The 25,701-nt window shown below is 42.4% G+C and overlaps 2 protein-coding genes across 7 annotated transcripts in view; one reads left to right on the top strand and one right to left on the bottom strand.

Annotated features, from left to right (window-relative positions):
- Nucleotides 1-20,131, top strand: part of aspm (assembly factor for spindle microtubules) — a 30,982-nt gene extending 10,851 nt beyond the window's left edge. For 2 of the 5 annotated variants that reach the window (XM_029429120.1, XM_029429119.1), the window contains exons 12-26: nt 1,471-1,616; nt 2,426-2,511; nt 2,631-2,843; nt 3,970-4,174; nt 4,779-4,927; nt 5,679-5,807; nt 6,454-6,648; nt 6,968-12,259; nt 12,567-12,716; nt 12,822-13,013; nt 13,503-13,695; nt 17,505-17,659; nt 19,012-19,188; nt 19,303-19,475; nt 19,574-20,131. In XM_029429120.1, the coding sequence (XP_029284980.1) occupies nt 1,471-1,616; nt 2,426-2,511; nt 2,631-2,843; nt 3,970-4,174; nt 4,779-4,927; nt 5,679-5,807; nt 6,454-6,648; nt 6,968-12,259; nt 12,567-12,716; nt 12,822-13,013; nt 13,503-13,695; nt 17,505-17,659; nt 19,012-19,188; nt 19,303-19,475; nt 19,574-19,676 (7,558 nt within the window). In that variant the 3' untranslated portion in view covers nt 19,677-20,131. The remainder of the gene's footprint in view (nt 1-1,470; nt 1,617-2,425; nt 2,512-2,630; nt 2,844-3,969; nt 4,175-4,778; nt 4,928-5,678; nt 5,808-6,453; nt 6,649-6,967; nt 12,260-12,566; nt 12,717-12,821; nt 13,014-13,502; nt 13,696-17,504; nt 17,660-19,011; nt 19,189-19,302; nt 19,476-19,573) is intronic. The other 3 variants (XM_029429121.1, XM_029429122.1, XM_029429125.1) reach the window with 3 other exon arrangements.
- Nucleotides 20,132-20,207: 76 nt separating this feature from the next.
- On the bottom strand, nt 20,208-24,643 carry LOC115006705 (complement factor H-like). 2 transcript variants are annotated; one of them, XM_029429127.1, is made up of 10 exons: nt 24,510-24,643; nt 24,196-24,378; nt 23,828-23,933; nt 23,576-23,652; nt 23,217-23,399; nt 22,726-22,908; nt 22,445-22,639; nt 22,136-22,309; nt 20,515-20,682; nt 20,208-20,347 (listed from the first exon to the last, which is right to left on the bottom strand). In XM_029429127.1, the coding sequence occupies exons 1-10, from the start codon at nt 24,577-24,579 to the stop codon at nt 20,337-20,339; spliced, it is 1,350 nt and encodes a 449-aa protein (XP_029284987.1). In that variant the 5' UTR covers nt 24,580-24,643; the 3' UTR covers nt 20,208-20,336. The 2 variants fall into 2 exon arrangements, with proteins under 2 accessions (XP_029284987.1, XP_029284986.1); XM_029429126.1 differs by having other exon boundaries at nt 20,249-20,682.
- Between the last annotated feature and the right edge of the window lie 1,058 nt (nt 24,644-25,701).

The following is a 25,701-nucleotide window of genomic DNA, read 5'->3' as shown; positions in this document are numbered from 1 at the left end:
GCTGGCCGAGAATGCCTTCCAGTCATAAAGGGTCTTCAGGCTTGGTTTGGGGACCCTGAGGCTCAGTCTCACCCTCATGGAGACCACTCTATGATCAGAGCCCACAGAGTTGAACGTGCTGTAAGGTTCAGTGTTCAAGATGGCGTTTCTCCACCTTAGCCTTACTAGTATGTAGTCCAGTTGACGTTGCATACCGGTAGCCCGATCATGGAAGGTCCATCTTTTCTGGAACATTGTGTTCGAAGCTAGTAGCTCGTGCTCCATAAGTAGGGATGCAAGATGTTCGCCATTGCGGTTAGTGGAGTTGTGGTACGTGAGAGGTGCGTCCTCCGGTCCGAGCCTTACATTGAAGTCACCCAGGATTGCAAGGAAGTTGTGAGCCGGGATATCACTGACCGCTGTTACAAGGTCCTCATAGAACTTCTCCACCTCCTCAGCTTGTGCCACATTGGTGGGTGAGCTCCTCCAGCCTCCCTTTAACTGCTTGCGTTGAAGGTTCCCATGGTGAATGGTCTCCGGCAACGCAGGAGTGCTTTGGACAGTGTGCTGTGGTCGGATAGAACCCTCCCTTCCGGGTTTGAGGCCCTATCGTCATACTGTCCTCCAGGGAGAGGACAAGCCCCACCGTCCGCTGCTTGGTTCCTGCGGACTCCCGCCGCTGGAAGTATAGGATTTGGAATGACTTTGTTCTCCATAATTTAGGCCTTACAATACGCAAATATAAGAATTGTGGAGCGCAGCTCCTCACAGTCCTACTTTGGCCATTTTGGGCATAAGCCCTTATCTGCCCTTCACTCTGATGCCTCCAGATGGTATACGGCTCGGAGCCGGGTGTGAACAGCACCCTTGGTTTTTGTTCGCATTGTCCTTCTCCTAGATGGGTTGCCTTACATGGCTATGAGGCTATGAGCCCTATCCGCCCACAATAGGATGCAGTTTAACGTCTTACCCAGGACCCAATTCATATTCAATACTTTTCATTTACTCATTCACCCCCCCTTCTTTGCAAACCTAATCAGTTGAATAATCAATACTGAGCTGCTATTGTATTATAATCAAAGCCAAGGTGCCCTCACAGCTAGTCTACCCAGTAACGTGCAGCAAATGATACTAAACATTTTCTCTATCAAAAGGTTAAAAAAATGTGGCGTCAAGTAGCTTTTTTTTTCCAAACTTGTTTCCAGCAAAAATTTGTTTCCCAATTCAGTTTTTTCAATTGGTAAAACGAAAATGCGTCGTAGGAATACACATTATAAAGCAGTAGATCAACAGTAACCCGTGTAGTTGTCTTTATTGATTGTAAATTGTGGTGATTTGGGTCTCAAACCATCAGCGTTCATTAATTGTACAGTACAAGAGAGATGTTCGGTTATAGACTGCGTGAAAAAGCAACAAGCACGTAATGCCAAAGATGTCAACAAAGATTCTTACGCTGCATCATTATAAAGTTTCTCATGTGGGGTTTTCCAGGCGTGTGATGGAGCTCCTCATCCAGGACTGGAGTTTGTCGGCCAAGCTCCGTCTGCCAGCCATCAGCCGCCTGCAGAAGATCCACAACGTCGACATGGCTTTGCAAGTGCTCAAAAACAAAGGGGTCGACCTCAAAGATGATCGCGGTAATTATGATTTTTCTCCTAAACAAACGGCAAGAAACGTAGACGCTCAACCTGAAAGAACGTTTGTCCTCCACTTAATGAGAAAATGTTTTTTTGACCTCCTGTGCGACTGTGTCCTTCACAGAAGTGTTGCATTTTCATTGTTTCATTTCCCACCATTGTGACATCTTTTATTTGAGCACGAACATCTGCCATTTCACTGCACACCTTTTGTGTTTGATCACAAACAGCTGTTGTTGTTCAGTGACATAATTGGATTGCTTTGCATATTATGTGACTATATCAATGTTTGTGCGCTTCTGTATAAGTGAACATGTGTAACAAAGCCCTTCAGGATGAGAGGTAGCGTTTCAAAACATCAAGGAAATTAGAAAAGTAAACGCAATAACTTCGCCTGCAACTTAATTACAAAAGAGTTTGCTTTTTAAAATCATGAAACTGCTTCAGCAACAGCTGTGTTTAATACCTAAAGGGGAAATACAGTCATTAATGAATAAACAAGACATGAACAGTCGTATGAGGCTGCAACTTGCAATTATTCAATCAATATGTCAAATTATTATTATTATTATTATTGGTGGTAAAAGGGTGGAAAGTTCCTATCAATTCCTAAAGCTGACTTCTTTAAATAAATACATTTTCCTTTGGTGAAATCCAAAGATATTCATGTTACAATGATTTGAAACGGAAAAGCAGAAAATTATCACTTTTTGAGAACGTTTGACATTTATGCCTAATAAATGACTTTAACGTATTTACTATTATTAATGTGGTTCAAAGGTATTTAAGGATTGTGTCTTTATTTCCAGGCTCCAACATTGATTCCAGAGACATTGTGGATGCACACAGAGAGAAGACACTGAGCCTCTTGTGGAAAATCATCTTCACGTTTCACGTTAGTACCCGACTCTGTTTACAATCAGGCACAACCGTTTTAAAAAAATAAATAGAAATTAAGTATTTGGCCTGCGGAAAGAGTTAATTGATATGCTGTTTATCAAATGATCTGTTAAGGTGGAGGTGGTTTTGGATGAGGATCAGCTGAGGGAGGAAATTGGCTTCTTGAAGAGATCCTGGAGGACCAAACGGAGGCTGGCGTCTCTGAGGGCCGACCGGGGGCTTCAGCTGAGTCCTGCAAAGACCAGGCTGCCGTATGAACACAGCAGCACTAAGATCACCCTGCTGATGGACTGGGTCCGCGCTGTGTGTGACTTCTACAGTCTAAAGGTGAATTTAACATTTTTATTTTCATGGGCCGAAGACGACAGTTTTATTAATAGGATTAGTTTTCAAAGGGAGAAAGTATTTTGTCAGGTTTGGAGATCATGTGTCAGAGAAGCATAATGCCCACTTTGGAGTTCCACAAGGGAGCTGCCTCAGTCCATTACTGTTCTCCCTATACATGCTACCACTGGGGGACATCATTAGAGAACACAATGTGTGCTTCCATAGCTCCATGATACTACAGCTATATATATTGAAGTCCTTTGACGGAAGAGATATTTGACAGAGGTATTTCATACGAGTCACAGCAGAGAAGACTAGTAGTCAGATATTGCCTTAGACTGAAAAGGTTAAACCAGCGTGTTTAATAACGGTTTTATCTGGATTTTACCATAAACGAAATCTGGGACTCACAGTGACGATTGTGCTTTAACTTACTTTGTACAACGGGGACAAGTAAAGTATCGACCAGAGAAGTCTAAAAGTTTAACCCAACTCTAACAATTGGGGAAACCATAACGCGTTATCTGCTATTTTAATTCTGCTATTATACAATTTTAATTCTGCTATTTTATACTATTTTAAGTCGGCTATTTTTATAATGGTACTTCAGACTAATTTACATAAACACTGATTATTGTTCTGTAAATGCTCTTATTCTGTCCTTGTACTAATTGTTATGTTTTTGCTGTGAAGCACTTTGGGCTGCAATTCTTGTATGAAAGGTGCTATACAAATAAAGCTTATTATTATTATTATTAATTGTGATAGTCATCTCGTCTGGTTCGGCAGAATGCAGTGTTACTTAGTTCACTCACTGCACTTTGTCATTTGATGTTTTATTTAACAGCTATTCTGTTGTAGCCTCTGGGGCTGCTTCTTCTTCGGTGGTGGTTTCACCATAAAACTCCTTTTCTCTCTTTTGTCAAACATCATTGACATGACTACACACTCTCCTACAGTGTCTTCACATATTCTAGTGACCATCAGGAATAATGTCAAATGCAGCTACATTTCTCAGGACTTTCAATCTTGTCAAGCTTATTTTTATAGCCCTATATTACAGTCAGTCTTGAAAATCGTCTCAAGTCCTTGCTTAATGAAAACGGTATGTGTGTCGTCTGTGCAGGTGGAGAACTTCACCGTGACGTTCTCGGATGGCCGCGTCCTCTGCTACCTTATCCACCACTACCACCCCAGTCTCCTGCCAGAGAGGGCTGTCAGTCACAGCACCACTCAGACTGTCGAGTGCTCACTGAGGGGTCGCCTGGAGCTCAACTGCTCAGCCAGCGACTCCGACAACTCCTTTGACTCCTCGCAGACGGGCCTGAACGGTACTTGTGTGCCGTGTCTTCAGTTCAATTGTGTGCTTGAATGCACTTTGAAAGAATGTTTCCAGGGGATGTTTATACATCAGTTGTACATCGCATGTGTCGTGCATCACAGTGGAAAACACAGATTTTGATAAGACGTCTGGCATTTAGGGAAAGAAATAAGAAATTTAGGGATAAATAAACCAAAAGTTATTATCCACAGTAAACCCAGCTGTTTTGAGATCTAGACTGTTTTATTTGACAGTTTGGGCTATTTTGCTTCCATAACATGTTTTTGTTTCAGACCAGGTTGAAATGAAAACATCCAAAATACATATTTAGGTGTTTATTTTTCTACACTTTGTCTATTTGATTTCTCCTAAATTTACCAAAAGTTGGCATCAGATGATTCATAATTTACATATTTAAACATAACATTTCAGAACACTTGTAATAGAAAGAAATATTGTCTTAATGCAAGTAATCAACTAAGGAGATTTCATGGCAATGTCTATTACCGGTAATTAAATGTTTTACCCTGTTCACCTGTAGTGTCTCACCTCAAGAGAGATTGGAGAGACAGTAAAAGACTTGTGATGACCGTATCTGCTGTTTTTGTGAACAGGCCCAGCGTCTGCGTCAGTGGAGTTCAAAGAGTTACTGGAGAATGAGAAAAATAACTTCAGGCAGGTCAACACAGCTGTGTCGTTCCTGGGTGGAGTTCCTGCCATGATCAACCCCGCTGACATGTCCAACACCATCCCCAATGAGAAGGTGAGACCAGGCAGGAGGCTGTCTCTACCCTCTGCAGGAACACAAGTCATTGTTTTTATCAAATGCACAACTGTAAGAAGCTGCTTAATATTCTTTTTCTGTAATACTGTTTTCCAGTATTGTTCATGTTGATAAACATCAGATCATAGGTCTAGCTCCAAAGTTATGTTTAACACTTATCCCAGTAAATCCTAATGTGTTTACAACTCACAGTAATTACTACCGTTTCTCCATCACCTTGCAGAGACCTGAAACTGTCACAATGAAGCGCATGTTTCTTTAAAGTAGCTTCATTTACAGCTTTACTAGAGCGTTTGTCCAATCGGAACTGCTTGAACGCAGGACACCCCGCAAACCCATCCAACACAAAACTACACGGCAGGAACGTAAATAAGTCGGCACACAAAAATATGTTTTACGAGCTAAGGGTGTATCACCTGAACGTTTCAAGTTGAACAGTTGTGGCTGCATGCTTTGGAAGGTGATTTCTTTCCAATCTGTTCACAGATACAAATACAGATTAGTTGGTCAGACTTAAGAAAACAACAATTTTACTGATTTTAATCAGTGTACAGTCTTCACTGAGCCATATCAACTGGAATAAAAGGAACTGTCTTTACAAATATGAAAAATACACTAAACCTTGATAACGTAATAAATATTCAGACTAATGACTTATTATTATTTTTTAAACTCTGTAGATTGAAAATGATGCAATGCTCCACCTTCATCCACATCTGTTTATTTCCAGGTCGTGGTGTCTTACCTGTCCTTCCTATGTGCTCGTCTTCTGGACCTGCGGAACGAAACCAGAGCAGCTCGAGTCATACAGGCTGCCTGGAGGAAATACAGCTTAAAGAAAGATCTGCAGCTCTACAAGGTCTGTTCAATGTTTGCTACAACTGCGAAGTGATGGATTTTATTTATCTGAGCTATTCTTTTTATTTTTGGAAATAAATAAATTGTTTTGTCTGTATGAACCAAACTGAATCTGTCACAATGTACAGAGACTTTTGCAAGTTTAAGTTTTGTGCTTGTTTTTCATTTATTTATTTTTGCTGTTGGCTTTATTTGGTGGTTACAGTTAAAACTAAATAGTGCCAGGTCTTACTTCAGTCATTTGTTAACTATTGTTTCCACGTGGACATCTTATGAAGTAAGTTTGGACAGTTTGTGATGTGAAGTGTTGATACATTAAACACATGATGTCCTATATCTATTTCCTTATATTTATTGCCTACATTACAAGTAAGGTCATTTTATTTGTTTGAAATGGTCGTCGAGCACACGTCGTTTAACATTTTTTAATTATGGAAGAAAAAAAGGTCAATTGACAAACAAAGTTTCGCACAAATCTGAAAACGTCTGGCATTTGATACATCATTATAATACAAAAAAAATAGATTTATAACCAGTAAGGAGACAGAAAGGGATTACTCGTACTGATGAACAGAGAATTGTCACCGGAATTTGCTGAAATATATTAACAATGTCTAACTTATTTCTTGATTTTTGTTTGGACACAGGAAAGAAACATGGCTGCTGTGAAAATCCAGTTAGTTGTGAGGAGTTTTCTGCAGAAGCGCAGAGCTAAGAGGCAGAATCAAGCTGCCGTTGTCATCCAGTCAGTCTGGAGGGGTTATGTAGCCTGCAACAGGCTGAGGCTTAAAAAACGGGCTCAACTTCGGGCTCTGCAGCATGAAGCAGCAACTGTTATCCAGGTAGGTGTTTGAAGAATTAAAAGGGGTATTAAAAAAATAAAAAAGACCAGGTTGTGCATGATAAACCAATGGGAGTTTTTCACTTAATAGAATTGTTACAAAATGAGAAATCGCATAACTCATGTTACAGTAGAAATAAAGGAGTATATTTTTATCATTCTTGGATGACTGACAAAGTTACAGTTTAGTTTTACAAAGTTTATCCAAAGACCCTGAATGTTCATGCTGTCTAGTCAACATTTGTGATTTGTGACACCAGCTTCACAATGAAGCCTGCTTGTGTAATTGTGCTTTTAAATATGTTATCTTGTCCACGCAGGCTCAATGGAGGATGTTTTCAACCATGAGGGCTTACCAACTCCTCAGATACTACACCATTGTTGTCCAAGCACAATGGCGAATGAGAAGGGCAGCCTCTGCTTATGGGAGAATCTACTGGGCGGCAATTGTCATTCAGAAGCACTCTCGAGCATTGGTTCTCGCAAGAAAAGATCGGGAACATTATCTATCCCTCAGATCTGCAGTGGTGAAAATACAGAGAAGGTACAGAAGATGGAAAACTCAGAAAACGGTAAAGGAAAATGGGCATCAGGCCGCCAGTGTTATCCAGAGAGCTTACAGAGCCCACTGTGAACACCAGCAGTATCAGACCTTAAAATCCTCCGTTCTCACAGTTCAGCGGAGGTATCGGGCCACTGTAGCAGCAAAGGAGCAGATGAAACGATACCAAAACATGCGCAATACTGCTGTTGTCCTCCAGGCAGCATACAGGGGGTGGCAGGTCAGACAGGAAGTTGCTCGTTGGCATCAGGCTGCAACTGTGATCCAGTTTGCATTCAGAAAGCACAGAGAGGAAGTCAAATTCCAGGCCATGTGTCTGTCTGCCATTATCATCCAGAGATTCTATCGCTCCTGTATTCTTCAGAGGCAAGAAAGGGAAAAGTTCCTGAAAATGAAGCAATCCACTATCACCCTTCAGGCAGCAGTCAGAGGCTGGTGTGTCAGGAGTGACATAAATCGACGAAATGAAGCTGCCATTGTGATCCAAGCGTGCTGGAGATGCTCCGTGCAGAAGCGTATCTTCCAGAGGAAGCAGGAGACAGCTGTGAGACTTCAGCGGAGGTATCGGGCCACTGTAGCAGCAAAGGAGCAGATGAAACGATACCAAAACATGCGCAACACTGCTGTTGTCCTCCAGGCAGCATACAGAGGCCAGCAGATCAGACAGGAAGTTGCTCGTTGGCATGAGGCTGCAACTGTGATCCAGTCTGCATTCAGAAAGCACAGAGAGGAAGTCAAATTCCAGGCCATGCGTCTGTCTGCCATTATCATCCAAAGATTCTATCGCTGCTGTATTCTTCAGAGGCAAGAAAGGGAAAAGTTCCTGAAAGCGAGACATGCTGCCATCGTTCTTCAGGCTGCTTTCAGAGGTCATCGTGTGCGAAGCAGCGTTGCCAAGATGCACAGGGCTGCTGCTGTCATTCAAGCAAACTTCAAGAGGCATAAACAGCAGTCAGCCTTCAGGAAACAACGCTGGGCAGCCTGTGTCTTACAGCAGAGGTTTAGAGCTCAAAAACAGAGAAACATTGAAGTGAAACATTATCAGGAGGTGAGGAAAGCTGTCCTTAATCTACAAGCTGCCTTCCGTGGACTGAAATCCAGAAGAATCCTCAGACAAAGGCATCAGGCTGCCGGTGTTATCCAGAGAGCTTACAGAGCCCACTGTGAACACCAGCAGTATCAGACCATAAAATCCTCTGTTCTCACCGTTCAGCGGAGGTATCGGGCCACTGTAGCAGCAAAGGAGCAGATGAAACTATACCAAAACATGCGCAACACTGCTGTTGTCCTCCAGGCAGCATATAGGGGGTGGCAGGTCAGACAGGAAGTTGCTCGTTGGCATGAGGCTGCAACTGTGATCCAATCTGCATTCAGAAAGCACAGAGAGGAAGTCAAATTCCAGGCCATGCGTCTGTCTGCCATTATCATCCAGAGATTCTACCGCTCCTGTATTCTTCAGAGGCAAGAAAGGAAAAAGTTCCTGAAAATGAAGCAATCCACAGTCACCCTTCAGGCCGCTTTCAGAGGTCATCGTGTGCGAAGCAGCGTTGCCAAGATGCACAGGGCTGCTGCCGTCATTCAAGCAAACTTCAAGAGGCATAAACAGCAGTCAGCCTTCAGGAAACAACGCTGGGCAGCCTGTGTCTTACAGCAGAGGTTTAGAGCTCAAAGACAGAGAAACATTGAGGTGAAACATTATCAGGAGGTGAGGAAAGCTGTCCTTAATCTACAAGCTGCCTTCCGTGGACTGAAATCCAGAAGAATCCTCAGACAAAGGCATCAGGCTGCCGGTGTTATCCAAAGAGCTTACAGAGCCCACTGTGAACACCAGCAGTATCAGACCTTAAAATCCTCTGTTCTCACCGTTCAGCGGAGGTATCGGGCCACTGTAGCAGCAAAGGAGCAGATGAAACTATACCAAAACATGCGCAACACTGCTGTTGTCCTCCAGGCAGCATATAGGGGGTGGCAGGTCAGACAGGAAGTTACTCGTTGGCATGAGGCTGCAACTGTGATCCAATCTGCATTCAGAAAGCACAGAGAGGAAGTCAAATTCCAGGCCATGCGTCTGTCTGCCATTATCATCCAGAGATTCTATCGCTTCTGTATTCTTCAAAGGCAAGAAAGGGAAAAGTTCCTGAAAGCGAGACATGCTGCCATCGTTCTTCAGGCTGCTTTCAGAGGTCATCGTGTGCGAAGCAGCGTTGCCAAGATGCACAGGGCTGCTGCTGTCATTCAAGCAAACTTCAAGAGGCATAAACAGCAGTCAGCCTTCAGGAAACAACACTGGGCAGCATGTGTCTTACAGCAGAGGTTTAGAGCTCAAAAACAGAGAAACATTGAAGTGAAACATTATCAGCAGCACCGAAAAGCAGCCATGATGTTACAGGCTGCATATCGTGGAATGAAATTAAGGCAGAGCATCAAACACAGGCATCAGGCTGCCAGTGTTATCCAGAGAGTTTACAGAGCCCACTGTGAACACCAGCAGTATCAGACCTTAAAATCCTCCGTTCTCACAGTTCAGCGGAGGTATCGGGCCACTGTAGCAGCAAAGGAGCAGATGAAACGATACCAAAACATGTGCAACACTGCTGTTGTCCTCCAGGCAGCATACAGGGGGTGGCAGGTCAGACAGGAAGTTGCTCGTTGGCATCAGGCTGCAACTGTGATCCAATCTGCATTCAGAAAGCACAGAGAGGAAGTCAAATTCCAGGCCATGCGTCTGTCTGCCATTATCATCCAAAGATTCTATCGCTCCTGTATTCTTCAGAGGCAAGAAAGGGAAAAGTTCCTGAAAGCGAGACATGCTGCCATCGTTCTTCAGGCTGCTTTCAGAGGTCATCGTGTGCGAAGCAGCGTTGCCAAGATGCAAAGGGCTGCTGCTGTCATTCAAGCAAACTTCAAGAGGCATAAACAGCAGTCAGCCTTCAGGAAACAACACTGGGCAGCATGTGTCTTACAGCAGAGGTTTAGAGCTCAAAAACAGAGAAACATTGAAGTGAAACATTATCAGCAGCACCGAAAAGCAGCCATGATGTTACAGGCTGCATATCGTGGAATGAAATTAAGGCAGAGCATCAAACACAGGCATCAGGCTGCCAGTGTTATCCAGAGAGTTTACAGAGCCCACTGTGAACACCAGCAGTATCAGACCTTAAAATCCTCCGTTCTCACAGTTCAGCGGAGGTATCGGGCCACTGTAGCAGCAAAGGAGCAGATGAAACGATACCAAAACATGTGCAACACTGCTGTTGTCCTCCAGGCAGCATACAGGGGGTGGCAGGTCAGACAGGAAGTTGCTCGTTGGCATCAGGCTGCAACTGTGATCCAATCTGCATTCAGAAAGCACAGAGAGGAAGTCAAATTCCAGGCCATGCGTCTGTCTGCCATTATCATCCAAAGATTCTATCGCTGCTGTATTCTTCAGAGGCAAGAAAGGGAAAAGTTCCTGAAAGCGAGACATGCTGCCATCGTTCTTCAGGCTGCTTTCAGAGGTCATCGTGTGCGAAGCAGCGTTGCCAAGATGCAAAGGGCTGCTGCTGTCATTCAAGCAAACTTCAAGAGGCATAAACAGCAGTCAGCCTTCAGGAAACAACGCTGTGCAGCCTGTGTCTTACAGCAGAGGTTTAGAGCTCAAAGACAGAGAAACCTTGAGGTGAAACATTATCAGGAGGTGAGGAAAGCTGTCCTTAATCTACAAGCTGCCTTCCGTGGACTGAAATCCAGAAGAATCCTCAGACAAAGGTATCAGGCTGCCAGTGTTATCCAGAGAGCTTACAGAGCCCACTGTGAACACCAGCAGTATCGGACCTTAAAATCCTCTGTTCTCACCGTTCAGCGGAGGTATCGGGCCACTGTAGCAGCAAAGGAACAAAGGCAAACCTATCGAACGATACGCAGTGCTGCAGTTGTCCTCCAGGCAGCATACAGAGGCCAGCAGGTCAGACAGGAAGTTGCTCGTTGGCATGAGGCTGCAACTGTGATCCAGTCTGCATTCAGAAAGCACAGAGAGGAAGTCAAATTCCAGGCCATGCGTCTGTCTGCCATTATCATCCAGAGATTTTACCGCTCCTGTATTCTTCAGAGGCAAGAAAGGAAAAAGTTCCTGAAAATGAAGCAATCCACAGTCACCCTTCAGGCCGCTTTCAGAGGTCATCGTGTGCGAAGCAGCGTTGCCAAGATGCACAGGGCTGCTGCCGTCATTCAAGCAAACTTCAAGAGGCATAAACAGCAGTCAGCCTTCAGGAAACAACGCTGGGCAGCATGTGTCTTACAGCAGAGGTTTAGAGCTCAAAGACAGAGAAACATTGAAGTGAAACATTATCAGGAGGTGAGGAAAGCTGTCCTTAATCTACAAGCTGCCTTCCGTGGACTGAAATCCAGAAGAATCCTCAGACAAAGGCATCAGGCTGCCAGTGTTATCCAGAGAGCTTACAGAGGCTTCTCCGAACGCAAGCAATATCTGAAATTGAAATTCTCTGTCCTTACTATTCAGCGACAATATCGGGCTGCTGTTGCAGCTAAAGCACAAAGAACACAATTCCTGGAAATGTGGAACGCAGCCATCATCGTTCAGGCAGCATACAGAGGCAGACGCGTCAGACAGGAGGTTGCTCGTTGGCATGACACTGCAACTGTGATCCAGTCTGCATTCAGAAAGCACAGAGAGGAAGTCAAATTCCAGGCCATGCTTCGGTCTGCCATTATCATCCAGAGATCCTATCGCTCCTATATTCTTCAGAGGCTAGAAAGGGAAACGTTCCTGAAAATGAAGCAATCCACTATCACCCTTCAGGCAGCAGTCAGAGGCTGGTGTGTCAGGAGGGACATGAGTCGACGAAATGAAGCTGCAATTGTGATCCAAACGTGCTGGAGATGCTCCGTGCAGAAGCGTATCTTCCAGAGGAAGCGGGAGACAGCTGTGAGACTTCAGCGGAGGGTCCGGGCGGTGCTGCTCGGCAGGTTGGAGAGGAACGACTACACCCAAATGAGGAAAGCTGCCATCACACTTCAGACACACTGCAGAGCCTGGATTGCAAGACGACAGGTAAATGGGCTTCATTTAAATGTCAGTTTGCTAGAACTTTCTTTCCTGCTTCCCAAACAGCCTTTAGTTTGCCTTACCTTATAGAAACTTTAAATTGCTCTCAACAAATGGGTAATCCATAACAGAAAACGGTCTTTAAAAAAGTAATTTGATACTGTGAATATACTGAAATTATAGGAAACCTCTGCCTGCCTTCAAAGAAGCTGATTTATATTAAAATGTGATTTGTAGTTGACAAGTAAAAAAAAAAAAAAAAAAAAAAAAAAAAAAAGGCTGAACAGTCCTTTCTATGCTTTTTGTGTTCCAGGTACTAGAGAGAGCCAAGGAAGAGAGGAGACTCCGTTTTTCGTCGGCAGTCTTCCACCATCTCAGCGCCATGAAGATCCAACGTGCTCTGAGAGCCCACTGGGCTTTGGAGTCGGCCAAAAGACAAATCCATTCTGTCATCACCATTCAGGTACAGAAACAGAACCCACAATGCCGCAATACAAATCTGTCACTGAATGAATTGACTGAATCTGTGAAAAGCTCAACATTTCTTGCATTCCTTGTTTTTTCCTAGCGATGGGTGAAGGGGAGACAGCAAAGGAGGAGTCACCTGGACTACCGGAGGAAGGTGGTTGTAGCTCAGAGAGCGGTCAGGCGCTGGCTAGCTCGTCGCCACAAGGCTGCATCAGTCATCCAGCAGAATGTCCGAAGATTCCTCCTCCTCAGGCGGCAGAAGAGGGTTGAGCAGGGCATTGTCAAAGCTCAGGTACTACACTCAGTGGGGAATTTTGTACAAATGACTTCTGTCCCCTTATAAGGATCAGCTCAGGCTTTTTCAAATGAGTCTTACAATAAGTCAGGTGCCCATATGAATGTTGAAACATGTTTTGTTTTGCTGCCGTTCAAACTGGCCATACTGTGCTTTCAATGGGAGGGATGAAGGACAAAATCCACATCCTCCTCATCCTATTGTCTCCTTCATTCGGATGTTAGTGGACAACGTAGTCAATAAAATGTTAGTTTCTATAGCTGTGTATTGTTTCTGAGCAAAAGTCAACCTTCAAACTAGGTCATATGAGGGCAGTAAGGCACGTGGCCACAGAACTTTGAACTTGAGAACGTATCGTTACAATAAAATCTCTGGTTTAAATGGATGGTATTTAAAAAGGTGAAGAGAAATGTGTTCCTTTTGGCATAGAATGGTAAACATGGATTCACCAATGATTTTAAACACATTATTTTTCTTCCCTCCAAGGCTCTCTGGAGAGGACACCTCTCCCGTCGGCTGAATGACTATGCCAAGGTGGTGAAGTTGAGACACCGCCTACGCAAAGTGTCTGCCGGCGTCCGAGAGGAGGACAAGCTGTGCAACAAGACGTCGTCTGCCCTGGACTACCTCCTTCGATACAAACACTTCTCCTACATCCTGGAGGCCCTGAGAAACCTCGGTAAGGTTTTCTGGTGTTTCGCCCATACGACTCAACTATAGAGCTTCCTGCGACAACCATAGTTTTTTAGCCACAAAGTAGCTTTTAGTGGAAGAGCAAGTTAAAATGCCTGATCAAATATTAAAGAAGAATATGTTAAGTCTATCAAAGAGTAGTTCCATGATTTAAACAGAGCGTGTGCTTATTTGGGACAGCTGTGATATTTAATCTGTGAGGTTCAGGGACTTGAGTCTGAAATAACTAATAGCATAACAAACACTCGATTGTTATAATTCCAGACTCAAGTCCCTGAACCTCACACAGATGTCTGTTAAATATCACAGCTGACCCAAATAAGCACACGCTCTGTTTTAAATCATGGAACTACTCTTTGATGGACTTAACATATTATTCTTTAATATTTGAACAGTGTGTGCTTATTTGGGAAATTATAAATGTGACACGACGAGGCAAGATTTCGGAGAATGCGACAAAGCCACGACCATTGAGGATTAAACTTAATTCATCAGAACAACAGAGAACTACTGAAACTAGCGCCACGACTTTCGGTTTCCGACAACGACTCAGAAAAAAACTTGTACTTGAAGCGGGACTTGACACCACTTCAACAATCGGTTGACAAGCAACTCAGAGACGAGGCGAGAAGGAACGCCCAGGCGGAGGCCCAGGGCGAGGATGCCCGCTGGCAGGTGGGAAGTGGTTCGACGCCCTACCAGAGCGGCCGAGCCAGTCAACATTCAGTAAATAGGAGCCTGAAAGATGTAAATAAATTAACTTGTATGTATACGAACACAGACTGGCAAGCGTCAGGAATTCCATACTACGTTGACAATTCATCAGCCCTCGATAATTTGTGTAACAACTGTAGATATAAAGTCATACAAAATAAGCTTGAAATTGATTCAGATTCAAATATCTACACCCTGTATACAAATGTTGGAAATAATCAAGTACGAGGAATATGCGTTTACGTTCATCAATCATTAACATCTACCGAGACAACAGTCAAACTCGTCCAAGTAAATAAGTTCTCCGAAATGATCTGGCTAGAAATAAACAATACGCTATTGTTTAGTTGCATCTACAGAAGCCCTCATAGCGACGACGAAAACAACACAAATTTGTGCTCATTGATGAGTCATCTTGGAGACATTACAAACAAGCAAATCCTTATATGCGGTGATTTTAACTTCAAAGAAATTAACTGGTGTACAAACGCATGCACAGGCGATACTGAAGGCGCCCCGGCCCGTTTCCTGCAAAGCGTGAATGACGCTTTTTTGAAACTGTATGTTACGGAACCAACTCGACATCGTCAAGGACAAAAGGAGGATATCTTAGACCTAATTTTGACTGACGACGACTGACGTAGAAAACATACATATTCTGTCATCACTGGGCAAGAGTGACCACGCAGTTATTATTAAGGTATGACATACGGACACAGAAGAGACAATATAATAGAGGAGACTATGATAAAATGAGAGATGACGTTGACTTGGACTGGACATTGATCTTCTTGATCTTGAGTGTTGGACGACACTAAGGCATCACATAATTTCGACCGTCCAAAGAAACATACCTCTGAGTAAACCCGGCACTCAAAAGAATCTGAAACCTTTTGTGGATGAATCGGCAAGCCCTACAAAAAGTTAAAAAGAAACATTGTGCATGGCAAAAGTATCTGAAAACCAGACACGGAGCTAATTATGAAAAATCCGCCAAAGCTAGAAACCAAGCAAAATGGGCCACTAGAAAAGCTGTTCGGGACTTTGAGAGGAACCTAGCCCAAGAAACAGCAGTGAACCCTAAAGCTTTCTGGAGGTACACCAAGACTAAGACAAAGCCATGTTCTAACCGTATACAAGATTTAGAGACTCGTCTTCCAGACGGCACAACTATTACGACAAAGACAGACAAGGACAAAGGGAACACCCTGAATGCCAGTTTGAGATGTTTTCACCGTGGAACAGGACAATATTCCTGACATTCCCCGACTAGATAATGTCCCTGACATGCAACCACTGAAGATAGACCGAGATGGTGCTGAAATTGTTGACGAATACGCAGCCCAACAAAATCGCAAGGTCCAGATGGGATACACCCGAGAATAACTCAAGGAACTCTGCAATGAACTCGCAACACAACTACATATGATATACAAAAAGTCGGTTGACAATGGTAAAGTTCCCGAAGACTGGAAAGTTGGAACTCAGTCCTATCTACAAGAAGGGCGCCAAATCTAAACCACTGAACTACCGACCAGTAAGCCTCACATCTGTGGCATGCAAGATCCTGGAGACTATTATCCGTGACCACATCATGTCTCACCTCTCCCAGTATGATATAATAACACCACACCAACATGGTTTTGTACCGGGACGCTCAACATCGACACACCTACTGGAGACATTAAATACATGGATTGACATCATAGACCAGGGATCACTTATTGATGCAATTTTACTAGACTTTCAAAAGGCCTTTGACAAAGTGCCGCATCAGCGTCTAGTCAAGAAAATGGAAAGTTATGGTATTACAGGACCGTCGGTGACATCATTCCTGAGATAGGAAACGGAGAGTTTCTGTAAATGGTACTCTCTCAAACTGGATAGAGGTGACTAGCGGTGTGCCTCAGGGCAGTGTCATTGGTCCGCTATTGTTTGTGATCTTCATAAACGACCTACCACTTGCTGTAAAAAGCCAGATCCAGATATACGCGGACGACACCATCATCTACAGAAAGAGTGTATCGATGAACGACTGCAGAGGGCTACAGAATGACCTGGACAAGTGGGCCCACCAGTGGCAAATGAAATTTCACCCACAGAAATGTATACTCATCCGGCTAGGCACAGGACATCCAGACTTCACCTATCATATGATAGACAACACTGGCAGTATAGTCAACCTACTCGAAAAGGACGAAGAACAAGTCCTCGGTGTTCAAGGCACAGGTCGACAAAATTGCACAGAAGGCTAACAAAGTCCTTGGGATAATTCGACGATCTTTTACGCATCTGGAAAGAAAAACCCTCGTATTGCTATACAAGAGCCTTGTCTGACCAATTTTGGAGTATGCAGAACCAGTTTGGAATCCAAGCAAGCAGTATCAGATAAACGCCTTGGAACAGGTCCAACGTAGAGCCACACGACTGATACCTGACCTCGCAGACAAGGACTACTCGTTTCGATTGAAGTTGCTAGGCTTGCTATCACTAAAATACAGATGCCGCAGAGGAGACATGATTGTCACGTATCAACTCCTGATCAACAAATACAAGGTGGACACGGATACGTTACTCCCCAGACACAGCAGTGACAGGACTCGAGGACACGAAGTTGTTCAACCGCAGAGCGAACAGACAGATAAGACAACAGTTCTTTAGTAACCGAACGACTGGAACTCTCTACCAAACCACGTTGTGACAGCACCGTCCCCTGACTCTTTTAATCTGGACTAATTCCCTCCAGTGTTTGTCATCTCTACAACTACTAGCGTACACTAAAAAAATCTATGTTAAGACCAGTAGTATACATAGGCACATTGCCTTCACACTACTGTAACCATGATGATGATGAATAGCTAAAGTGATTGTGTTAAGATTAGACTGAGTTCCTTACAGAAGAAGGTGGTTGATGTTTGTTCCCAAAATCTTATTTGTAATCTAAAAAATCTAATTAAGTGTATTTTCCTCATAGACATATCATTGGCTGATCATGTGAGCTCATTTGTCTTCAGCCTTTTCAGTGATGCAGTTTGTTCTGAGTGCTCATGGAAGACCGTGTGTGTGTGTTTGTGTGCACAGAGACCGCCACCAGACTTTCCCCAGAGTGCTGTGAGCGGCTGGTGGAGAGCGGAGCCACCAACGTCATCTTCACACTCATCCGCTGCTGCAACAGGAGCGTCCCCTGCATGGACATCATCACCTACTCCATCCAGATCCTCCTGAACCTCTCCAAGGTACAAACCAGACCTGCTCGGTTTATTCAATGTTGCTATAAAAAGTTATCGGGCTGACGTGCTTAGAGTGTGAAACATGAAGAACTGAACGATATTCTACGTCAATGAGAAATAGTGAAATAAAAGTAATCAGTTCAGTTCACTTTCTAAAAGGGTCCTTTGACGTTAAAGCTACATACGTTAAACGCACAAAATATACCTCAAAGACTTGCCTATTACTTCACAGGTAAAGGGGTGAAATAATTTGTCTCAACTGAACTTTCAAATCCAAACAGACCCACAGTTTTGAAAAGAACACAATATGTGTATTAACCTATTATTCCAACAACAATCCATGTGATACGTGTACAGCACAAATCGTCATAAGGCCTCACGTTTGGCACACGTCCTCTACCAAGTTAATTTCAGGAATACCAGCACATTATATAATGCAGCACATTATAGCAGATTATGCTGGTTTAAATGGAGCCTTGCAGTCATTTAGGAATACGTTTTTGTAATGACTGGTGAACCAAGATAGGCAGAGATGAGACTTTGTTTTGAATCTGGTTCTCTGGCAACAACCACCTTCCTGTCTTCTCCAAAGCTGGAATATTTCATTGCATAAGTTTGGGCATTCCATTATCAGTTTGTTTATTGATTTTTCACTTTGCTTTTTGGACTTTGACTGTCCAGTCCAGCTGATTATTTTGCAAGCCAAGCAAACACACCTGTAAACGTAAATCACCTTTTATTGTCACACTCTGCCTCGAACACCTCCTAGTATTAGTTGGCAGTGACTATAAAATGCTCGAGGAGCAGTCAGTTTCCTTGCTCAAGGGCACCTCGGCTGTGCGCAGGAGGCAAACTGGCACTGCCAGGTACCACTCCGTACTTGGTTCGTGCAGGGACTTGAACCAGCGACCCTACGGTTCCCATGCTAAGGCCCATTTTCTCCATTTTAATATACTTTGAACAGTTAATATTGTCATGTTGCATTTTTCATCAGACTTTGCAGCGTCAACATTGTTTTTGGTGAAATATCGCTTTTTTTCAGCAACTCTTAACCATACATTCAAATTACCTTTTTTTTATACAAATTGACAAATAACAATGTTGGCGTGATGATCACCAAAGAATAATAGAATATTATAAGAATAATAAGATGTAATTCATCTTGGGGCCTTTATAGCCTCCTGCCACACCAGACTCTTTACGTTGCCATTGCATACTTTTGTGATGTCTCAAATCTTTTTCCTCAGCTTATGTCTGAACAAGTAGTTAATGGAGTTAATTCCCTGTTTGCACTTTCTTGCATTTCTTTCTTTCTTTCCCTCTCCTCCACTCGCTCGGTCATGGTTTTCCTCCCTCAGTACCACAAGACCATCGAGGCGGTGTATTCGGTGGAAAACTCTGTGGAGACGCTGCTGGACCTGCTGCAGAGATACCGGGAGAAGGCAGGGGATAAAGTGGCAGAAAAGGGCGGGAGCATCTTTACCAAGGCCTGCTTCCTTCTTGCTCTTCTACTCCAAGAGAAGCACCGTGTTGTGGTCCGTAGCCACTAAAACATAGACTTTTAAGATAATTTAAGAATTCAAATACCAAATTTACAGGGAAAGCTATGGCAGTTTTGTAAATGTGATGCACATTTTTCTTTTCTTTAGGAGGTTATGAAGCTTCCTAAGTTGTTGGATAGGATACACAGTATTTACCGCCTCACTGCTCGCAAACAAAAGATGGACGCAGAAAGAACTGTCTTGAAACAGAAGATAAACGCATCAATCAACGGGAGCTTCTTCCTTCAAGCAACGCCTCGTAAATCCCGCCCCGTGCCAAAGTATGTTTGTGTGCATATATACAGTAATGTATTTGTCTCAGATATGCAGAGAGTATGTGATGGCAGTGGTAATTGACAACTTGTTTTTTGTGTTTCAGATTTGCACCGGATTGGGTTCTCAGAAAGGACAAGTTGAAAGATATTGTGGACCCTCTCAGGGCCATTCAGATGGTGGCAAACACACTCTCCATTGTGTTGTAAATAGACTTGTTAAGCTTTTTAAATCTTGATTCATCTCATTCTTGTGCTTCAGAAAATGTATATATTTTTTACTATCGCATTTCCATGTTTTCCATGTATATTAAAATAAGTTTGTTTCTTGAACACGGAACAGTTTCATGTATCTTATCTAACGTGTTTACATGGTTTTACTTTGTTCAAAATGAGGCTGATCAGGTGTGTGTGAGTCAAACATGTAATCTGGATCATAAGATCTGAATTTAGTTCACCCCTCTCCCTTCCTCGTGTGTGTGTGTGTGTGTGTGTGTGTGTGTGTGCCCTTCGCGAAGTACAGGGGAGGCGGGAATGTGAATGGCAAAAAAAAGGTAATACAAATTTTTATTTTTATTTTTATTATTGCTTTATCTAAAAACTATTTTGTAGCAAACTGTGTACACATGTATGTATATGTGTGTTCATTAAAGTTATCTTTTGGATTTTTCTTTTCTTAATGTAAATTAGAGTCAATAAGCATGATAGGTTTGACAGATCAGGCAATAAACAGTGAATTCTCTTTCCTGAAAAGGTTTGAGTCAAATGTCCTACATATCCTTCCTTGCAGGTATATATGACTTGGTCATTGTAGCTGTATTGCTGCTTGTTATTCCGGACAACATCAGCATTCTGAAAATCACGTCAGTCTCATGTCATTTCTGAAAATCAAAACGACACAAACATTCAAACACGACAAATTTATATTAATGAGTTTCAACTTGTGCATTTAAAACGGATATAAATGTCAGTTTTAAATTTGTACTAGTGACATTCTGTGTAATAATATACATACATACATGCATACAGTAAGTACGTACATACTTACCGCTACATTGTGAATTCCCGGTCCAACCTCTATCCTTACAGGTTAGAGTAAACCTTCCTCGATAACCTTCCTTGCAGACATAATCGACCTCTTCATTGTATCTGTATTTCTGCTTGTTATTCCTGACAACATCTGCAGTCTCAAAATCACGTCTGTCGCATGTTATTTCTGAAAAACAAAACAAACATTCAAACACTACTGTACACATTGACTGTGTTCTTACCATTAGCAGTATGAAAAACTGCTTCTATATTACATTTACTTCACACTCGTAGGTACACATAAATACAGAGAACTTGGCGATGTAGAGAGTATGGACTTGTAAGCAAAGACATCATGTTGAGGACATGTGACAGAATGTTATAGTAGTATAATTACTAGGAGGTAGAACCAGATACTAAGAAGGCCAGAAGAGTGGACAAAATAGTAAAGATTAGCTGGCTGTTCTGTGGTTGCTTCTTTTTGAATATGATCACAGATATTTCTGTATTTATGTCGTATGGTGAGGGATGTGTATGGCAATGAACCATAGACTGTATATAAGAAGTGCACATAGTCATTAATAGTGTTCTGAAGTGACTGCATATAGTGGAAAAGGTACTTTAAGTCCTGACTCTTCCAGTGTTAAGCTGCTCTTAGTTCCTGGGACCTTTTGGTGGAAAATATCAATTTGAGTAAACAATGTCGACCCTAACTGGACCTAAAGTTTGTGGAAATCATGAATTTATCATCAAACTTACTATTACTTGCTTATTCGTAGAAACATGAATTTATCACCAAGCTTAGTATTACTTGCTCAATCTTAGATGTACACTGCACTTTTATACTTTGATTTATGTACTGAACACATCACCATGTAAGTTGATGTACTTTTATATCTTGATCCATGTGACATACGCATTACTATGTATGATGTTATATTCTTATACTTTTGATCAGAATTATATGCATGTCAATGATTTAAAAGAGTACTCACACAGAGTGAGTTGAACTGTGGCACACAGGGTGCAGGGAGCTAGCTTTGTTTTGACTATAACCAGATAAGGTGTGCGTAAGAAAAGATGCCCATTCCGCTATCGAAGCAGGTGTTGTGTTGAACGGCAGTAAACCAAGGCATGAGGAGACCTTGAAGATCTCCTTGGTAAAACTTTAGCACCCTTTGTCAGGCTGAGACACTGACCAGAGATTTACTGTTCAATATGTATACTTCATATAGTGTAAGTTCCCAATAAATGTAAACGGGTACCAAATCAGGACACCAAAGATGAAACTGCCAAGAGGCATGATCATGCCTACCACAACTACAACAACCAACAAAAACAAGGGATACTCATATTTTGCTATCGTGTATATACTGTATGTGAATGCTCATTCGTGGCCTTTTTGTGAAACTGCGACACAGTTAACTACTTTGGTGTTCTGTGGAGCAGCGAAGCTGATTGGCCCTCATGAGTATAATTTGATGTTTTGATGTAAATAAATAACTTGATATTATAACCCAAAGATTCCTGATCCGTCTCTTTTACAGATAAAAACACGTAACAAGTTCCTTCCCCACTTTCCCAAATATGGATACAAAATGAACAGTAATGTCATAAACACCAGGCTAACTTCACATTACCTTGACAAAGTGGATTTGGTTTCCACCCATCTCTGGTGCATGTGGCCTCGGTGGCGCTTTCCATGTAGCCTGTTGTACACCTATAAGGTGTAGTCTCACCCAATGTTATTCGTTGCCTCCAATTGACATTCCATGAATACACATGTCGGTCTCTTTGATTGCTGCATATAACCTCTAGAATAAAAGAAAGTCTTGTGAATCTCAAGCAATCAAGATAAGATTGACAGCAATCATCACAGGTTAATGAACCATAAACACAGTAAAGAACAACCATCTGTATATGGCACTGAAGCCAGAGTAGATTTATACCTTTGCATATCGGTCTGATGGTCCACTCTCCATTATCTTTGCATGTAGTTACAGCTGAGGTGTTTTGAGGGTTAGAAATCCAGTACTTCTCTCCACAATTGACTGTCAGTAGGTCACCAGGTAAAAACACATTTCTGAAAATAGGTTCATACCTGGTTCCTTCCAGTGGCGGCAGTTGTAGTTTACATGTTATTGCTGCATTTGTGGAAAATTAAGCATATTATCAGTCAGCAGGTGAGTGTGATGTTACCAGTGCATTGCATTACTCAGTTTATACTTACGTTCACACACAGGTGTGGGGCTCCATTCTGCTTGTACTCCCAGTTTAGTGCATTGTGATGGTCTGTCTTCACCGCGTCTATAATTAGGATCACACTCAAAATGCAGGACTTCACGTTCTTTGTACTCTTGGATATCTTCAGTCACGTAACCATTTTCAATCGCAGGTACTGCACATGTTATAGCTGTTGAATAATACACACAAGCATGAATATACACTTGTTCATAAAAAGCATAATGAACAATAACCACTGATAAAACTTATTTGAGAGTAAAATGTGGTTGTTGGTTTTAATTCTGTTGGTTGTTAACCTGTTACATGGTGCTCATCAAGTGGTTGTTTTTTTTGGTGTTAGTTGCCGGGAGATTAATAGTGGTTGCCGTGGTGTTTTATGAATATATGTACGTGTTTCTATCTACCCCTTTCCCTCTTTTTTCATCTTTTTTCTCAACTTAAAACCTTTTTGTGCTTCCCCTTTCTCATTCCCCATACCTTTGCATGTTGGAACTTTGCCGATCCACTCTCCGTTTTCATCACAATATATCTCTGCTGACCCATCCAGCATTTCAGAGTTGGATTTGCAGCTGAATCGAACTACATTGCCATAGGTTGCCTCGTCTGGGTCCCCATTCACGTGGACTTTACTGTCCAAATGAATCACTGGACACTGCTTGGCTGAAACAAACATGATAAAAACATTAATTGGATGACCATAAAAAATGTATGGACCTATAAGCAGGCAATGAATACAGTTTTTTCAATATTTACAAGGGACGAGAAATATACAGAGTGACATATTCCCCTTGTGTGTCAGGTACAGGATGAATAAGATCTTTTATTTCAGCTCTTACCTTCACAGACAGGAACCGTACCATTCCAGCCTTCAGTCATGCAACGCCGGAAGTTTGTGCGACTGACCATTTGATACCTGAAACGAGTAGAATATTGAAATGGGATAATGGAAATGGCTTATTAAAGCAAAAATGTGTTTTTCACTGCCTGTTATGTAGGGTTTACTGCAGGTATACAGTATAATATGTACAAAGTACAAAAGAAACATAAGAAACAACAGTATATATTTATGATTCTAAGTTTTTTCATACCCTTTGTGGCAGGTGTATACTACTTGTGATCCAAAGACAAAATCCTCTCCCTTTTCCAGACGAAAATCTGCAAACTGGGCCTTGCTGGGATGACCACATGATATGGCTTAAAACGCAATAATTGGAGAGGAAGTGGGTAAATATATTGTTAAATTGCAGTGATAAGGCAAGTGATTCTTCCATTCAATAATTCACTGTATTTTACACTATCGTGTGTACACCATTGTGCACTCATTCGAACCACTACACTGAATCCATTTGACAGCATTACATGTTTCATATAATGTATAAAAGTACATAGTTTAGTATACATTCTTAATGGTAGAATATATATTTATTTTCAAAGAGAAAAAAAGATAGTAACTCACGTTGACATTTAGTGCCTCTAGACAGCCATTGTCCCTCGATACAGATGAGTTGGATGAAGCCACTGAAGCCAACTCTGCAGCTCACTCTCACTTGTTTTCCAGCACTGTAGCTGGCCTCCAGATCACTTGTGTCAAAACTGTCATCAAACAGGGGGCTATCCACAAACTGTTTGCGTGTGCAGTCTGTGGGACAGCAAAAAACAGAAATAAATAAAAGTAATTTGCGTCTTTAACCCAACGACAAAACCTCAAGCCACCAATGAAATGGTAAGATAAAAAGGACTGTACATATTACTTGAACTCCTTGGGCTTACCTTGACTTTTCACAAAGGTCAGTGTATGCATCCACACAAATAGGACACAGCTTTGGGTTAGTATGTGCATTTTATCTTCGTTACCCTGAACCGCCTAACAGAAGTAGAAACTGGAGACTGAAACACTATAACACACACACAGAGAGAGAGCTGTGGATTTCACTTATAAAGAGATTGCTCAATGATTTGGGAAAGTCTGTTCCAGCCTCCAAATACAATCTCTGACTCACAGGAGAGGAAAGAAAAAATAGGAAGTGACCCTATAAACAAAACCCACTGGATCCTTAACGAAACCTTGAATACATGCATTCCTTATATTGGTACATATGACTAAGATTTGTATTGCAGAATAAGCTCAATTCATTATGGAAACGAGCAAAACAGCATTCACAGATATTTTAAGAAAGTGTATTTATTTTTTAATGCAATGCAATTCGTGCTTCAATGGTTTCATACCCCTGTGTAGTCAGCCTTTGCTATGTGTATAATTCAGACTCTACTTGAGTAAAGATGAAATAAAAGAATAAGCAAAGCAGTTCAAAACTGGATCAAAAGTAAGACAATTACTTATAAATATGAAACAAAACTGTGTTTCTTTTAATGGTCATACATGCGACAGTTAAGGCTCCACTTAGACACAGTTCACAGACAGAGTGAACTGGTCTGGTCTGGAGATTCGTGCTAAACTCAAAGCACGGACCACTGCTTTCAACTCGGGGGCCTCCGAGGCCAACAAAGCAGCCAGATATGACCTCCAGAAGTCCATAAATAAAGCGACGAAGGACTACAGGGATAAAGTGGAATCCAACTACCACAGCTCTGACCCCAGACAAATGTGGAGCGGATTACACTGTATTACTGACTACAAATGCAAAAACAAGGACACTGTTCAGCTCACCGCTCTACACTCGGTTTTATGCGGACAACACAGCACCGCCGTGAGCCCACAGATGGGTGGTGGGACTGCCACACTGATCCTAGAAACAGCAGACATGAGGCGGTCCTTCGGGAAAGTCAACCCCCGTAAAGCTCTGGGCCTGGATGGTATCCCAGGACGGGCTCTCAGGGTGTGGGCTGAACAACTAGCAGAGGTGTTCACCAACATCTTCAACCTCTCCCTGAGTCAGTCCGTAGCCACCCCCTTCAAGTCATCCACCATTGTTCCTGTCCCCAAGAAATCAGCAGCCTCCTG

This window comes from Cottoperca gobio, chromosome 4 (genome assembly GCF_900634415.1).
Source record: "Cottoperca gobio chromosome 4, fCotGob3.1, whole genome shotgun sequence".
NCBI classification, from domain to species: domain Eukaryota; kingdom Metazoa; phylum Chordata; class Actinopteri; order Perciformes; family Bovichtidae; genus Cottoperca; species Cottoperca gobio.
Note: the sequence above shows the minus strand (reverse complement) of the source record. Positions and strands in the feature narration are given on the sequence as shown.